The 16,675-nt window shown below is 44.0% G+C and overlaps 7 protein-coding genes across 7 annotated transcripts; 3 read left to right on the top strand and 4 right to left on the bottom strand.

Moving 5' to 3' along the window:
• Positions 1-658: 658 nt before the first annotated feature.
• Positions 659-2,644, top strand: AOL_s00076g447 (uncharacterized protein; the record flags this gene model as incomplete). Its single annotated transcript, XM_011122999.1, has 4 exons — positions 659-769; positions 844-1,151; positions 1,219-2,143; positions 2,198-2,644. 4 exons carry the CDS (start codon positions 659-661, stop codon positions 2,642-2,644), a joined length of 1,791 nt encoding a protein of 596 aa, XP_011121301.1.
• A 303-nt stretch (positions 2,645-2,947) lies between these two features.
• Positions 2,948-5,161, bottom strand: AOL_s00076g446 (uncharacterized protein; the record flags this gene model as incomplete). The annotated part of the gene is made up of 5 exons (XM_011122998.1): positions 2,948-3,030; positions 3,092-4,172; positions 4,235-4,818; positions 4,891-4,977; positions 5,044-5,161. The coding sequence occupies 5 exons, from the start codon at positions 5,159-5,161 to the stop codon at positions 2,948-2,950; spliced, it is 1,953 nt and encodes a 650-aa protein (XP_011121300.1).
• Positions 5,162-8,505: 3,344 nt separating this feature from the next.
• AOL_s00076g445 (uncharacterized protein) lies at positions 8,506-10,656 on the top strand (the record flags this gene model as incomplete). The annotated part of the gene is made up of 5 exons (XM_011122997.1): positions 8,506-8,764; positions 8,824-8,990; positions 9,043-9,316; positions 9,376-10,196; positions 10,276-10,656. 5 exons carry the CDS (start codon positions 8,506-8,508, stop codon positions 10,654-10,656), a joined length of 1,902 nt encoding a protein of 633 aa, XP_011121299.1.
• Positions 10,657-10,736: 80 nt separating this feature from the next.
• On the bottom strand, positions 10,737-11,087 carry AOL_s00076g444 (uncharacterized protein; the record flags this gene model as incomplete). Its single annotated transcript, XM_011122996.1, has 1 exon — positions 10,737-11,087. One exon carries the CDS (start codon positions 11,085-11,087, stop codon positions 10,737-10,739), a length of 351 nt encoding a protein of 116 aa, XP_011121298.1.
• Positions 11,088-11,666: 579 nt separating this feature from the next.
• Positions 11,667-12,060, bottom strand: AOL_s00076g443 (uncharacterized protein; the record flags this gene model as incomplete). The annotated part of the gene is made up of 2 exons (XM_011122995.1): positions 11,667-11,938; positions 11,994-12,060. The coding sequence occupies 2 exons, from the start codon at positions 12,058-12,060 to the stop codon at positions 11,667-11,669; spliced, it is 339 nt and encodes a 112-aa protein (XP_011121297.1).
• Positions 12,061-12,176: 116 nt separating this feature from the next.
• Positions 12,177-13,924, bottom strand: AOL_s00076g442 (uncharacterized protein; the record flags this gene model as incomplete). The annotated part of the gene is made up of 4 exons (XM_011122994.1): positions 12,177-12,417; positions 12,525-12,634; positions 12,737-12,842; positions 12,906-13,924. 4 exons carry the CDS (start codon positions 13,922-13,924, stop codon positions 12,177-12,179), a joined length of 1,476 nt encoding a protein of 491 aa, XP_011121296.1.
• A 1,444-nt stretch (positions 13,925-15,368) lies between these two features.
• Positions 15,369-16,511, top strand: AOL_s00076g441 (uncharacterized protein; the record flags this gene model as incomplete). Its single annotated transcript, XM_011122993.1, has 1 exon — positions 15,369-16,511. The coding sequence occupies one exon, from the start codon at positions 15,369-15,371 to the stop codon at positions 16,509-16,511; it is 1,143 nt and encodes a 380-aa protein (XP_011121295.1).
• Between the last annotated feature and the right edge of the window lie 164 nt (positions 16,512-16,675).

Below are 16,675 nucleotides of genomic sequence, written 5' to 3'. Positions count from 1 at the left end.
CATCTCGGGTGGGCGTCTTTTTGGGCAGCTATAACGTGTACATGGCGCGGGTTGGGATTTCATTTACGGCTCATGTATCAACTTACGGACATATATGGATAATATAAATTTCCTGACCTCTTTTGAAATTCTTTATCTTGACTTTTATTGTGAATGTTGTTTTGGTGTAAATCTTGGAATATGTTTTTAGACGTATAAATAGGGATGTAGATAGGGACTACGTTTGGACCTTAGTCCGGCAAATCCAACTGACAAGTTAACCTGTTAGGGGTTTAACTTTTGAAGAAGAGAATTCTACTTGAGAGCGCTTCAAGAGGTTACAAGTCCCACGACCAAAAAAAAAACACGCTTTCTTTTATTAAAGGTGGGAATAGGTAAACATATGAGAATAGTCGATATAGTCTGGTCTCGTAAACCACTATAGTCAATATTTTCAGGCCTCTGATACAATGCGGCAACACACTTTGGTGTTGTATATTTTGCGGGGCTGAAAGCGGGATGTGCGGTTTTGTACATTGGACGGGCACGTTAGTTAGCGCACTGTGACTGCGCATATGCAGGATCCTTTCTATAAATTTAGATAAGGGGCGCAAAACGGGGCTAATTTCTAGAAGTCTGGATGCTGCAATATTGACTTATCTTCTCCGACTATACCATTATGAGCACCGGATCAAGCTCCGAGATCAGGGCTGATAGTCAGAATACCAACGCCCGAAGTATCAGCCTTCTGCATCTGCCACCAGAGATTCTTTGGGACGTAACTTCGTATGTATGTACTAAAAACCCCACATTTCGTCAAGCCAATCAACAAACCAGTAGGATCTGACATATATTGCTCCCTAGATAAAACCTGATGGGCTTGCAAGCTTGGTACGAGTTTGTAAAAGGACTCGTGAAATATGTATTCCCCGACTCTACGAAGTGATTGTGCTCAGCCCCGCCGATCTTACAAATCCAAATACCTTGTTGAGGGATGGAAATATCAATATTCGGCACGTACGATCAGTCCAAGTCATTGGCGATATGGAAGAGGCCGGGTTCTGGCCTGTAGATCTGTCAGACAGCGCTATCGAACGAGTATTATACGATTTAAGACGGCCGCTCGACAAGTTCCTTAGTTACCTTGGCAAGGATACCCTTCGGGAATTTGTGTAAGACTACAGTTGCAGAGCAATTCATTGGGAAGCTATAGGGCTAACTGGCATTATTGGCACAAAGTTGGCGAACAGATTTGGCCCTAGGGAAAAGAACAGCCGATTATCTTCTGCAACATCAAAAGAAAATACAAAAGCTTACTCTATGCCGCCTGAGCCTTCCGTCAACTTTATTCTTCAATGGCTCGCCTGAGGATGGAAATTCGGACTCTGGGTTCCTTGACTTTAGTACCAGTCTTTTGAACAAAGACGGACTAGTTTGGCTAGATGTCAGGGATGTGAGCAGTTTTGAAGGACTCCAGTATCTTCTGAAGGCCATCGTTAGGAACCAAAATACCTTAAAGCGTCTTCGGTTTGGGTTCCCCAGCTATGAAGCCCATAAAATGGCCCACAATCCCCCTGGAATTAATAACTGGAGTACAAAATCTATAGAAGATGCGATTGCGGCATGTGGCGTAAATTTGGAATCCACCACTCAAACAATGTTCCCAGCGCTGAGGAGTATAGAGGTTTCTGATTTTGGAGTTTCAGCCGATGAGTCCCAAGAGGCGATGATTTTGATAAATGGGGCTATAAAACTTCGCCAAGTGCAGTCTTTGAAGTTCCGGAACTGTGGATATCTTGACAGTACGATATGGCCGTTAATAGCATCCCCTTTACAAATATCGGTACTTCACTTGACGATCTATCGAGACTTCGAGGTGTTTTACGATTTTCTAGAGAAACAAAACTCCATCACCACACTTTCTGAGCTCCGCCTTGTTATTCGAGTTAGAACAGCACAATGTAGGTTTCCAGATGTTCGACGCCATGCTCAGACTCTTCGGGTTCTTTACCTGGCGATGGTTCATAATTATGATGACTTACCACGGGCTGCCGCCACGGGTATGATCTACATGTACCCCACACCCATGGCCACAATACATCAAATTATGTCCCTCCCACGGCTTCAAGAGCTTGCAATTCCGTTTCAAAATCCGAATATCTCGGTAAGTCACTCTGTTTTTAGGACTTCGTGGGACCATTTCTTATTTCTGTAATAGCGAATCAAACTTGATGAAAGTTCATTTCCGTCACTTCGTGTGCTATGGATTTTGAGCGCGAATGGCCTTATCGAGCCCCGGCAACATCGCGGAGGGTTTTTCGATCTCATATCAATGGCGCCGACTCCTTCGCTCATTGAAACAGCTAAGACACGGAAAGACCATCTTGACAAGATATTTGGTAAAGCAAGTTATTATCCGAATAAACTTGAGATCATTGGAATGGGTCTTAAAGAGAATTATGAGCACCCAGAGGATATATTATTGATCCCGAAGGTACTGCCTCATGGCTATAAATTGAGACCCGAAACTGAACTTCAAGGCTTTGACCGCGCCCGCAAGGCAGTAACAGCTCTAGTGCCAGTGTCTCTTAGTCGGGAAGAGTATTCTTGGATAAAGATTTTTGAACTGGGGAAAGGAAACTGGGGCCATAGGGCTTGGGCGTAATTTTATCGGGACACTCCTATATTCTTCTGGCCCGCTCCTATTTGATATATTGTATGATGTGTTATTATTTGGCTAATTCGGATTGAAGGTCGTTACTTTGACACTATACGTATATATCTCCCAATGAAGAACAGGATACACATATATCTTAGGCTAATATCTAAAAAGGCGCATCTAGGTAGTTACTTAAAATCAAATGTACAACGCTCGCTAAATTAGATACAAAATTATTCATGGAAGAACTGTTGTTGGTTGACCTCATAGTCAGACAGCATCTAATGCTTCACTGGAATACCCACCTATTTATCTCCATTGAGTCCCACGTGAGCTTATCGGCGATGGTGAATCATTATCAACAGCTTGAAGGCGCTGCTCACCAAGATCTGCTGTGGCAAGATGATTAGCTTTTTCTAGCTGTTTATTTCGGGTAGGTCGAAGCTATCTTACCGCCTCCTAGCTCGTGTCTTTCCATTGCTGTTGGGGTACTCGGATTTCCCAGCTCGAAATACCCTGTGGGAACCTTTGTATCCAGGATCAGCCGTGTTCGGTCATTGTCGGTATCTGGATAGTCGGCATCGGCTTCCGAGACTTCGTAACTGTGGTAGCTAGCTCTCCACAGTTTCCCTGGGTGAGCATATCCAGAGGTCTCGTCAAAAGTTGACGTTATACTTGACGGCGACGTCGAATGAAGCTCCATGGCGCCAAAGTCCCTATTGGGATCATGCTCGTACCTAGACTCCCGGTCGGCCCTTGAGGGTTCATAGGCAAGCTGGGACTTTAGCGCTTGGTGCTCCCTTTTGTCCTCGCGCTTTTTTTTATAATGAAAGAAACCAGCGACCAGAATAAACGATAGAATTATTCCACCTGCAACTCCACCTGCAACCGCTGCAATCCTGACCATTGTATTACCACTGCTATTAACCTTAAAAAGGGCCTCTAAATCATGGTCATCCCATCCATTGACAGGGTCCGTTTGAACCTTTCCATTATTCGAAATACTACCCGTAACAATATCTGGTACTGAGAACTTTTCGGCAGAGTACTGATAATCCGTTACCCACCTTAGGCTCGACATATCCAAGATGTTGACTTCATCCCATGTGCAATCCGTGGTATTATTCTGCGTAGCGCCGCCTAGAATAACCAAATTTTTACCATATACGTGGCAAGTATGTTGAACCCTTCCAACAGGCACATTATCGGAAGCGTCAAATGTTCGTCGAATCCATCTGAAACTCGGGATTGATAAAATGTAAAGTTCATCGAAGTATCTCTCGCCGGTGCGGTTAAGAAGAGAAGTGGCCGTGCTTCCACCGAACATATAAATATTGTGGGATGAAAAGTCGGGCGCTGATGCAACAGCAATACAGTGTTCCATTCGAGAGTCTGGGATATATGTTCCGAATGTCGCTTGAGAATACCATTTTCTAGTATCAAGATCCATGATCCAAACTCTTTGCATCGGGGTAAAGCTGATATCATCTGGATCGAAGCTTTCTCGCGCGATATTATCGACGTTCCCAGTTTCCTAAATAATGGAATGTTAGAAAAATAAAAATAACTCCGGATTGACGGTTTGATGATGCATACCCGGACTTCATCGTTTTCCAATGTTCCTCCAATACTAATTATTGCTCCTCCAGTTCCAATGGGGAGGTATGCCAATGCTGCCCCCATTCGTTTCTGAGAATCCGGTAGGCCCGTGGTCGTTCTATTCAGGTTCCGTAGGTTGAACGTTGTAAGCTGCTCTTCACTTGGATAGTACCAATTCCCACTCTTCGGTGTATCGGAGTCGTTAACAAATACCCTAGCTCCGCCGACGTATACGCCAATACCGAAATCGCCGACTGACACTGAACCCCCTCTTGAAACCCGGTTTGGTAAGTTGGAGTCAGGGTGCGTCCAAGTCAACTCTTGTCCCCATACACTAGTATTCGCCGTGTATTTCCATAACGATGAAGATGCATCCGGTCCTAATCCAGGTAACCGCCCTTCATAGATAAATAAGTCTTCCTTGTCTCTCCACATAGCTCCGTTGACCACCTTTGGAAGACCGGCGGCTCCATTGACTGTATAATTTATATTTTGCCATTGCGGCCCCCGTTGTGAATTATCCCGGCCTAATTGAAAGGAAGTTCCATTGGGTCCGAGATCGAGCGACTGAAAATCGTTTGCTATATGGAATTTTGATCAGGACCTTGTTCCAAAGCGGGGCAAAATGGCGGGGGGATTGCGTTGTTGCATACTTGGTTGTTCTGTAACCTCTCCAGTGCGAGGATCTCGAACCACTCGAAAACCGCCAGCAAGAACGAGCTTACTCTTAACCAATGCGCCTATTTGAAGATAAAAAAAAAAGCGGATTAGAGTAAAGTCCTTCAAACCTTAAAGTAGGTACGTACTTTGATGTCCGAATCTTTGACATAGCCCGTCGCTTGCACTCAACTGAGCTCCAACCCCGAGAAATAGCGTAGCTAGTCCTGCAAAGAGCTCCCAGGACCTGCTGCAACCGGGAGCCATTCTCTTGGTAGGACTTGTGTGAGGGGTATATCGAAATCGTATCGATATATAGACAGAACCGTAGCTTCGTGGCCTCGCAAAAGCTAAGTCCTTTTCAATGTGCTGTACAATCGTGACACCAGTATGCTGTACAATTCCGCTTACGCCACCCGAGTAATGGCTGTCGCGGTGTCGGTATCGTTATCGTCGACTGTCGAACATTAAAACAGCACAGTGAGAAAAAATTGTAATGAATCACAAACTTCGCTAAAAAAAAAAAACGAAGGCGAAAAGAGGAGTAGCAAGCTCGCAAATGCTAGAAAGATGGGAGATACAGAAACAAAGGAAGGCATGCAATCGAAGGATACTTGCAAAAACATGAAGGCAAGACTGGAGGGCATTTTTAGAAATGCCACCAACCTGCACGAAAGCAAGTAAGCTCCGGGGTTAATTAGTGGGTAGGGCTGAATATCGTTCTCCCAATCTCACCCCTGTTCGATATATAGCTACCATTCGCTGCATAAGCTCAGCCTCGTAACTCAAGGCCGACTTAGTCTCATGCAGAGGTTGTCGTTGGAAAGCCTAATATAGAACGGACGTTTGACAGGGCATGCTTGGCCCGACAAGGTTAAGCGGGGCGGGCGTGCCGGGGCGGTGGTGAATAAACAATTTTAACCACACGTCCTCACGTACTCTTCCCTCATACATGCCAAAACTGCAAGCACGGATGGGCAGGAGACCCAGACTTTTGATTTCACTCAATAGCCTAATATTTTTAACTACTCTAATAATCTTGTGCTCGATTACGAGATTTATAAATTAGTGTGTTCGCAATATAATTATTAATTGTAATTGATTAACATTTGGGGTTTCAAGACACCACGTTGGAATGTTGCATCAGCTCCGAAAAGAAAGGTGAAATACGTCAAGGCTGTCAAAGCAAGAGAATGGAAGGGACCCACCAACTAATGTTCTCTGTGAAAACTCTTGTCCATGGCAAAGGCCATGGCATTCTGTGGTTACGAACTACCATAATAAGAGCAGGATTAATAGTATCGAAATCTTTGAGCAACTGCCCAAAGGATAAGTCCTGTAGCATTGGTGGTAAAATCGCTTTTGCGAGATATTTATCACAGATTCCTTTGAGACTGGACCCCGGGGCTTCGCCAGCGGGCGCAGTTATCACCATACGGAGGAAAACTGCGCGTGCATTGCGAATTCATTGTTGCTATCGAGCAACCAAAGATTTTTCAAGGCTCGGACCTTGTTTTCAACAAACGACTATGTTCTCGCGCAATCTTGTCAGTCCGACATTTTTCTTTGCGGGACAAATCCCTCGTAGAACCTGACGAGGGCATATACTTACTGATATCTCTGGCCCCTGATATCATGATAAGCAATTACAAGCTTCTCGAGCGCCACTCGGGAAAAATTCTATATCAGACGTATTCAGTGAAAGTATCTACTCTCATGAGTCCAGGACATGAAAAATCACTTCAGCGTCTTCCAAATCTTTTTGAAATTGACTCGAAACGATGTACTCGCATCGAAAGAGCCCTTGACGCGAATAAAGATCTCGACTAGGCCTACAGAGCTTTCTGAATAGCTGCAGAGTCCTAGAACAGAGGCTGTATCTCGAATTGTGATCTTTAAGGTTATGGACTGTATTGCATGGGTTTGAAGTACCTCAAGTAACGGGGGTAGGGGGTAGGGGGATAAACTAACATAGGAGGATATACACCTCGTGGATAATTTCCGGGGCATGGATACAAAACACGCTTTCCTAGTAGTGGTTGTCATCTTTACAATTAATTCGAGCGTTGCGAATTATCTAAAATTGAAGGGTATAGGTACAATCGAGCTGGGATGGGTGCATCAAGACGGTTCATGAAGATCGATATGATGGGCTGTTTTAGAATCTTTCATGATAAATCTCAGAAAGAAAGAAATTTTGACATCGCAAAGGGCTCGTATTTTTAGTACGCTTACTTTATACCCCAGGTATCAATTCCCGAGCCGTATCATCAACTGAGGAATGCGCTATATGTGTATACGGCTTGATGCTGTCTTTTGCGTATAGCCGATATTCAGGAATCTAGAGCTTAGATAAGGATTTATGATAGATGCATTGGAGCAGCTCTTTAAGGTCTTTGAGTACTATAGTATTAGGCGATGCTAAAAATACCTGGTACGTATACTATGGTTGTAGTTCAAATTTGCAAAAGCATAGATATAGATAAGTATGTATGCTACCTCCTATCCTAGTCTTGTATTAAACGCTTCGGCGCGAAAATCTCACCCTGAGAAAGTATGGCACAACGTGTCTTCTTTTGGCTTGGTATAATTCGAGGTCGAACTTGCGAAATAGCCAGTTTCACAGTTTGCTATCGATTATCATGCTGAGTTCGAGTACAGTCGGGTTTAAATCCTGTGTGCACGCACAGCCTTCCAGTCCTTGGTATCGGGGAAACCGACAACTGGATATTCCTGCGTTGTACTGTTGGAGATTTGCGCCTTTTGATTGGCCATCGATTCGCTGGCAAGAATACAACAACCAACACATTTAGGAACTGGAAATTACCTGATCTCCAAAAAAGGGCTACCCGTTTGAAATTTTAGATCATGAATATTAGGAGCTACCTTGTCGTTGTACGCGTGGAGAGGTTGACTGGAAATATCTACAGTTTCTGGGGGTTTAAGTGTTTACCTCGAGCTCATCTTTAGAGCGGCACTCGCAGCAGCCTACTATGTCCGCAGAACCGGATTTAATATTTGATCTTCGCAAGATAAATCTTTAAAAATTTGTAGATCAATCAATCATATTTTAAATTTTCCCAGTACGACTAGTTTTCTGTCCCGTCGGCGGGTACTTTTCATAACATCGAGGCTGTGAAACTCTCAAATGATGGTGCGGCAACTGGCTAGAAGCGGAATCTGAAGCATGCTTCTGGAACCTGCAAAAGAAGCATCAACCTCGCTAATTTGACAGCTCCGAACGAAGATCTGTCTCTAAGCCATTTTGGAATTGAACATTTCCTAACTTCTGATGGCATGTGCACATTCATTGTGTAATTACCTAACCCAGGTTTCTGGGGTGTGGGAATTGGCCTCACCGCAAAGTGTTGCCTAACTGGGGTCGCGTAGCTTTTGGTTCACTATTAGGGCAGTTGGCTTCTGGATGTCTTGCTTCCCCAGAAACATCAGTATCGCAATCTTCGAATTCCAAGAAATAGTATAAAAGGTCTGATATTTGATGATGCATAATCTACAAGTTTCCGAGTTTTCATTTCCCATCGGATTTTGGCTACGTGCGGGTATCTCAAAAACCATTCTCCTATTGCGGTTCCGAAAAATAATAATTCTAAATGAGAGCAGTTTCGATCGGGGCCGCTGCCTGTTTAGCGGCGGTTGCTCAGGCCGAGCTATCAAAAATTGTTAAAGTCGATGTCGCTAGCCAGCAGTTCATCGATGCGGAGGGACGGTCTCGCCATTTCCATGGTACTAACATGGTCAAGAAAAGGTTCCCATTTCACGAAGATATCGAAAACTTCGTACCTGGCTACTCTGTCGTTGACAGGGATATTCAATTCCTCAAGGACTTGAATGTTAATTGTGTTAGGCTGGGTATGTATGATTCAAGAAACCAGGCTCTAACATCTACTGATCGATTCTCGACTTATCAGGTGTCCATTGGGCTGGTGTGGAGCCGGTCCGTGGAGAATATAACCAAACATACTTGGATGTTACTACCCACATCATCAAAAAGTTCGAGGAAAATGGTATTTATACCATGATAGACCAACATCAAGATGTTTGGGCTGCGCAGACATGTGGCCACGGGGCCCCGCTTGTAAGTAATACCCATATCTCTGAACGAGTACATAAGCTGATAATCTGTGAAGTGGTTCGTCAAGAAGGACTGGGTGAAACCCGCCCACCGAATGCCGTACCCTCAAAAAGCACCATTCGCTGTTGATGCCAACGGCGTTCCCTCCGACGAGGATTGTAACTCGATTGATTGGGCTGTGTCTTACTTAGACTTCGCCCCTGCGAACGCCTTCGGCCGTCTTTACAACAACTACGACGGGTTGGGCGATGCATGGGCTGCTTATTGGAAGGTTCTAGCTAAAGAATACGGCCAATATACGGGAGTGATGGGCTATGATCTTATGAATGGTATGATGGGAGTCGAACTCTTTCCGAAAAGGATTTTTCAGTACCTAACAGATTTATAGAGCCCTGGGTCGGTGACCACCACGCGAATCCGCTTCTCTTGATCCCCGGTGTCGCTGATCGCGAGAACATGGAACCCCTTTGGAACAAAGGCAACGATGCAATCCGTCAGGTCGACGATACCACAATCGTTATGTTCGAAGGGTCGACATATGATATTCTTGCTGGATTCAACAATGTCCCTGGTGGTGATGGATCCAAAACCGCTCATTCCTACCACTACTACAAGCCGCCACAAATCAGCGGCATCGAGACTACCATTAAGAACCGTATCAAGGATGCTACTCGTCTCAAGACTGGTGGTATATTGACAGAGTTTGAAATGTGGGGCTCAAATACAGCCGGTCCCCTCGAAGCGGTTCGAGTTGCGGACAAGTATCTTCAATCGTGGACCGCGTGGTCGTATGAAGAGCTTTTTGATCGAACAAACATGACTTCTGTGCCATACCCACATTTGGCCCGAGTGCACGCTCGTACATTCGTGGAAGCCACAGCTGGTATAACGAAGGCCACCTATTTCGAAGATTCAACAGGAAGATATTGGGTTTCCTGGACCGCCAATACTGCCATCAAGGCGCCTGGGTTGATCCGTATAGTTCCCAAATCGTACTACCCAGATGGAATTAGAATAATCACCGAGCCTCCGAACGTGATCAAGTGGAAATCTGAGAACGAAAATGTGATTCAATTGCATTACACCGACAAAGCAGTCAATGGACAACTTATTACGGCAAGCGTTCAGCCTCTCTTCCCGACTGGGCCTATCATGAACTCTGCATCTGGCGGCAAGTGCATGGATGTGTTTAATGCCACTGTTCTTCCTGTGAGTTTGATATAGATAGAAAACAACGTTCCGCTTGCGTGTTTGATTCAGATAGCTAACAAGACTCCGTTTTGATTAGAACAACCAGGTCATTCTTTTCAAGTGCACAGGGCCAGACTGGAACCAGGTCTGGAAGTTCAAGCAAGGCACTATTCAGCTTGCATTTGACAAAGATAGCGCCTCTGGAAAGTACTGCCTTGACACCAAACCAGGAATTCCCGGCGATTTGTTTCTCGATGTCGTTTTAAATCCTTGCAAAGCTGGCAAAGCTTCCCAGCAGTGGAAAACAACCCCAACCGGGAATATCGTGAATGTGGCTTCGAGGTATTGCATCGACATCAATGCATCAAATTATAAGGATGGCACAAAGTTATTGGCTTATACCTGCGGCAATAAGCAAAAGAACCAGGTTTGGAGCCTCCCAAATGGCGTTGACGGCGTCTGGAGCATCCGAGTGTAGTTGAAAGTGGAGCCCTCCATATGTAAATAATTATATGATACCCTAATATTATAATACAATTCTATTGTTGTTCCACGTTCTTATTTTTTCGAGGATTGACTTCCTGCTCCTCCAGATGACTTTTCTGATGCTTGATGTGCTCGGTCTCTGGCTGCACTGTCTTGAACCAGCTTTCCAATTTGCGTCAATGTCAGACCTCCAGGGCCTTTGATTTTGTCCGGGTTTAGTTTTGCCTCTTTCCCGTTCTTTGGGGGGTTTGAGGATGGAAGACGCGAGCTTGAAAACAGTTGGGATTGGATGCGTATTGTAGTCTGTGGCGATCTTTCTTTAAGGAACTGTAATAAAGATTTGGTCGCAAGCGTGGTAGAAGCATACCCGCTAGTATTGTAACCCAGCCTAAGCAGGCGCATGCCTTGGAAAAGTTGCTGCATTGGGTTTGTCGGATCGAAGGTGCAGTGCAATGATACAACATCGACACTGCAGTTTCGGATTTCAAACCGATACATATATGGTGGCACTACTCCCCTGTTTCAGGCACTAACCGGCTTTGGCAAGGGCGCACAAAAAACAACAAAGGCAACACACGAGGTGTTTTCGGATGAACCGAGGTTCTGAGGGCAAAGTGCACGATAATTATTCATAAACTATTCGACGCCTAATCACTATTTGATTCCATTTGCATAGCCAACGGTGTATGTCAATAAGGTTGCTGCTTGTAATATATTTTTGACCTTTGGATATTAATATCTCAAAACCCAAGCTGCATAAATCTATGTCCATACTTACTATACAACAATTTCTCGACGCCTCAGTTTCAATTTCATGGAAATGAATTCGCGAACTGATTGATTAACCAAAATTCACATGTACAGTTTGCGTTTGCCCTACAGATAAAACTTCCCAAATTTCAACCAAATTACATTAAAAATTAAAACGATCCAGTAAACCGGTAAAAGGCGGCGCCGTTATTAATTGTGTCAAATCGCAGATTCTTCCAAACGTGGTTATACTTAAGTCTCGAGCCAGCTACCCAATTGGGACGGCACAAGCCCAGACTCGTAGTCATCCTCGTCATCGTGCGATATTCGAGTCCTCCCAAGGCATTCGCCATTAAGCCAGATCGAAAATATGGCGTCAGCAGAACCGATCTTCATTTTCACCACAAAATCCATCTTGTATCTTTGCTTCTCATTGCCGAAGTTGTCGAGTACCGTGGTAGATGGCAATTTTGCAACATCGACAGCCGGAAAATCAGCAAATACAATCCCTAAAGTATACACATCTAATAGTTTTATAAATAAAATCTTCCGTGACAAATTTTCGGATAGATATCTTACCATGCACTCGATAGAAAATAGGTTGCTTCGAACTTTTGCAGCCGAACAATGGGATCATATTTGACATAATTGGGTCTCTGCTCCCAGAAATAACCCGATACACTGGAAAATCTATTGTCTTCTCGTTGTCACATTCATCGCCCTAAATTTAATTTTTAAAAAGATAAAGTTAACGGGCCCTGTCTAACCAGACTTTAGTCTCAATCTAAGGGTTAATAGATCGCGACTTGCCATTTCTGCTGTCCATTTCACGCTATTCCGGAGGTACCAGCCTCCAAATGGGCACTCGTAGGCATCAGTGATATCATGTTTAGCGGGGTTGAATGGTAAATTGCATCTAAAGCCATAGTGCTGTCGTAGTCGCCTTGACCGCACTGCCGGCTTAAGTGTTTGGATGATCGCGCCCCTCATGATCGCAGACCAACTATTTTAAAGTTTCAGTAATGGATTATTAGCTTGCAAAGGCATACGCAGGTAGATATGAGGGTTGCTATAAAGTATTTTTAAGGACCACGATACTAATTTACTTACGATTCGGTCGGATTGACAACTATGAGGGACGGGGTTTGATTAGCCGCCCACTCAGCCAAACGCTTGTACAAGTACTGCGATTCTCCGAACCCTCCAACTAAGAATATCGTCTTTGTAGTTTGCCAAACTAATTAGTGATCTCTTCGAAGCTTACGGCCTGCTTATACTGAATATATCTGCCGTTGATTTAAAGATCTCAAGTGACGGCTTACTGGTGCTATCTCGGAGCTGTGCGTTGACTGGATGATTTTCACTTGATCTTTTATTAGTTGAATCACGTTGTCAACTACCGGGTCGAATAGCGCTTGGAGATCCTTTCTGCATAGTAGGGTTATTTCGGATCAACTAATTCTAAAAAAAAAATAACGGAAAGAGACGTACGCTGTTAATTCGAGCTCACTATCCACGATTCCAGCCTCCTCGTCATCCGGGACCTCAGTGCCCAACTCCAAAAACCAGATATCGTTGTTTGTTTCGCCGAAGCTCTTTTTAATGAAGTCAAATGTTTTCATCAAGGTGCTTCCACCTTCAACAAGCTTTTTGAACCAGCCTTCATCTTTGCAATGCAATCCAAGTTTTTCTAAGAGAAAACTCTTGAATGCAGCATCGATATAAGAGGAGCCGCATTTTGCGCCAGTCCCCACGACTGACTCCTTCAAACTAAACTTCGGGTACTCTTCTTCCACCTCATAACTTATCAAATCGACCGTCCCACCACCGCAATCACAAATCACAAAATTCTCGCCGCGTTTCAAAGTAGTTTTTTGCCCTGAAATTCGACTAAAGTTTTTCTCCCGCATGGCTTGGAGTACGAACATCGCTGCGGCCTCGGGCTCGGAAACTAATGACAAGCTATCTGATGGTCGACTAGAAAAGCCTGCAGTTTTGGCTGCATAACGTGTCGCTTCTTGTGCTTTATGGCTCCAAATAGCTGGGATAGTGAATACGAATTCAATTGGCGTGATATCTAAGGTGTCCGGATACCGTTTTCGCAATCGGTTATTCATCAGATCATTGTATAGCAACTTGAGATAATCACTAGAGACGTCTATGGCGGTTTTCCCCGATGGGAGTTTAATAGAAGCTGAATCTTCGAGCCTCAAATCTTCTAGGCGGCGGAGGAGGCTCCAAGGCTTTGACCGGCCGGCGTACACACCTCCATATATAGTCGGGTCAAGTAACAACTTGAAACGACTATAAACGGGTGCTGTATCTTTTGATTGACGACGTTCACATGGCAATGAGGCTTCGGCGCCCCATAGTGACTCTTTACCATCAGGGAAATAACGAATTTCTGTTGGAGTCTTGGGAGCTACGCCGTTATTTGCCCATGTGCTAACGACCTCGCAATCGCGAAGCCCATCTTGTGTGGAGTGACAAAAGGCGACCCCTGGTTGCATTGGCGTCAGAAAATACACGGAGTAGTAGTATTGGAAATGCCATAAACTGGGGTTCAAATCACACACCGGAGTAGGTGGTCCCAAAATCAATGGCTACAATTAGTCTCTCTCGCTCCATACTTCTTTCAGACACCTAAACTAAATTTGTGGAGGAGAATAGTTCGATATTGATGGCTTTTAAATTTTGCTGTCCTGGTTCCGAACCGGGATATCATTACATGGTCTAGAAACCGCAATCTTCAAGTCATCATTTACTCAATTCTGACATGAATATTTATAAACTTTTGGGAACTCGAACTTCGTCGAAAACTAGACCCACAGACCAACTTTCAGGCAACATTTACTAGCCTGAAAGTTAGTTTCTCGTCGACAGTGCTCTAGATCACGTATTGCTCTTAAAAGTCAATCTTCAACTGGTATAATTAAATCTCACATGCGATGACAAATAGTTGATTCAGATTATTCAGCTGAGTAGCGCTTCAAATTATATCATCGTATGAGATCACAAACCCAAAACAAGAGACCTGAGGCTTCCGAATCGAAAGCTTTGTTATCAATTGCTCTTGAAAGAATTCTCATGAAGTGGTGCTATCATAGAGTTCTAATAAATTAATTTTAATAGGTCGACCTGGCCATCCGAAGTATGTATATATAAATCCAACCTCTTGGCCAATCGATGATATCAAGTATGGGATATACATATACACACAGTATAGTTATAATCCGCGACTGCGTTATATATACCTTTGCCCTGTGGTCGGAGTCCATTCCTCTATATATATGCGTTACGATATAAAGCCTTATCTAACATGGGTGCATGGAAATATTTCATAAAAGGACTTTCGAAGTTTTCGAATAGTACTAGTTCTCAGGGCCGATATGAAACTAGCCCTGACAACAATCTTCCTGGTCGAGGACCACGAGATCAACCCAGCCTGCCGGTTGATCGTAGGGCAACTTCCAGCAATTTGGCGACCAATCAAGTTATTCTAGAAGAACAACAGCCCCCCGAGACTACTCGCACCGAATCAAACAACGTTCACAACAAAGGTAGGGATGTTAAATACCACCTCAAAAACTACTAATACTCAATAGGCCAGAGGCTAATCATATGTCACTAACGTATAACAAAAGATCAACCAACTCCATTAGGCGGAAACACAAATCGACATCTACCCCTGAGCAGCTCGATATCGAAGTCAGATAACATTACCGCCCCCCTACCCATACCCCCTGGAAATGGCTCGATAAGCAACACGGCGAGTCACCCGCAGGAAGATAAGCAGAACATTGCAGAAATACTCCTTCAGAATAAACGCAAATTTATATGCGGCTCTTGTGAGATAGGTAAGCAACTCCCCCATAAAGGAATAATATATCGATCATTCAAGTCGTCCTGATTGGCTCGATTATAGAATTATTGGACAGCGTTCGTTCAAACAAAATGTCTAAGTGCTTTTTCTGTAACAGCACCGCGGAAAAGCAAAAACTATGGAATGTAGTAAAAAAGCATGAGAGGGAAATCAATAACTTCAAAAAGGCGGTGAAGGATAAAAGTAGAGAAATTGAAAACCTACAAAAGGATTTACAAAGAAAAGAAGCCGAAGTTATCAATCTAAAGGAAAGGGTACAAGGACAGGCGCGAGAACTACGATCACTGGGAACGGACTATGAAAAGATCAAAGCAGACTATCAAAAAAACGAGAACGAGATCAGGAAACTTCAGCAAACGGAATCAGCAATGAGAAGACAAGGAGACGTCCTAATGGACGAACAAGCCAAAACTCTGATCCTTGACATTTTACGAACAAAGATAAAAGCTATTTGTCGTATTTACCTAAAAGATATACGGTGGAAAAATATCCTTGCGGCGGTCGGTGAGCAGCGACTGAAAGAAGCTCTCGGTTTAGCCTTTTCTCCATCTTGGCATCCTGACTCTTGGCCACTAATTCGAGACCATCCCAATATATCGACACAGACGTTAGTAATGGCATTATTATCCTGCACCATTTCGAAATCATATTTCCAGAATCCCTTTTTTCGCTGCGGTGAAGCAAGAGATGCATTAAGCAAGATTTACGATTGGGCCATGCTCAAGCTTCCAGAACCCGCAATCGTTTGGCGAGCGAAAACAACAACTTTATTGAAGGATGTTTCTTATGACAATGGCACTACCACCGCTACTTCAGATATCGTCATTAAGAGGATATTCAACACCATTAACAACTTAATACAGACCGAAAATCCCCTCGAAGATGATGGAATGAGTGATCTTTATACCAAGATAGCTGATTTAGTTCGATCGTCTATCAATCTTGCCACCGATTGGCACTCTCGCGAATTTCATTTCGAGGTCATAAGTTTTGAGTGGCTTTGTTACATGAAATACGATGTCTATTCGGAAGAAACTTCTAAGTTCGTCACACCCTTTCCTGCGAGTCGGAAGCTCGAAAGCGGGAAGCTTTACGGCATCTTATCTGTGATATCTCCTGGCTTTCTTCGCTATCTAAAGGGTGAGGGGGACAAGGAGTTTAAGGAGATTGTTTGGGAGAAAGCTTCAGTCCTTCTGACGGAAAATCCACTGTAAAATAAGATGGTTCTATTGCTCACACAAGCTAGTACCACGGTTTCCTTGACCCGAAAAATATAGTACGAGGAGACCTTAACGCGCCTGAAATTCTTCTACAGGGAAAGGTGGAGTAGGGGATATGTGCTACTCAGGTTGAAATACTAACTTCAAAAGCGACATAT

This window comes from Orbilia oligospora (genome assembly GCF_000225545.1).
Source record: "Orbilia oligospora ATCC 24927 unplaced genomic scaffold scaffold00076, whole genome shotgun sequence".
NCBI classification, from domain to species: Eukaryota; Fungi; Ascomycota; class Orbiliomycetes; order Orbiliales; family Orbiliaceae; genus Orbilia; species Orbilia oligospora.
Note: the sequence above shows the minus strand (reverse complement) of the source record. Positions and strands in the feature narration are given on the sequence as shown.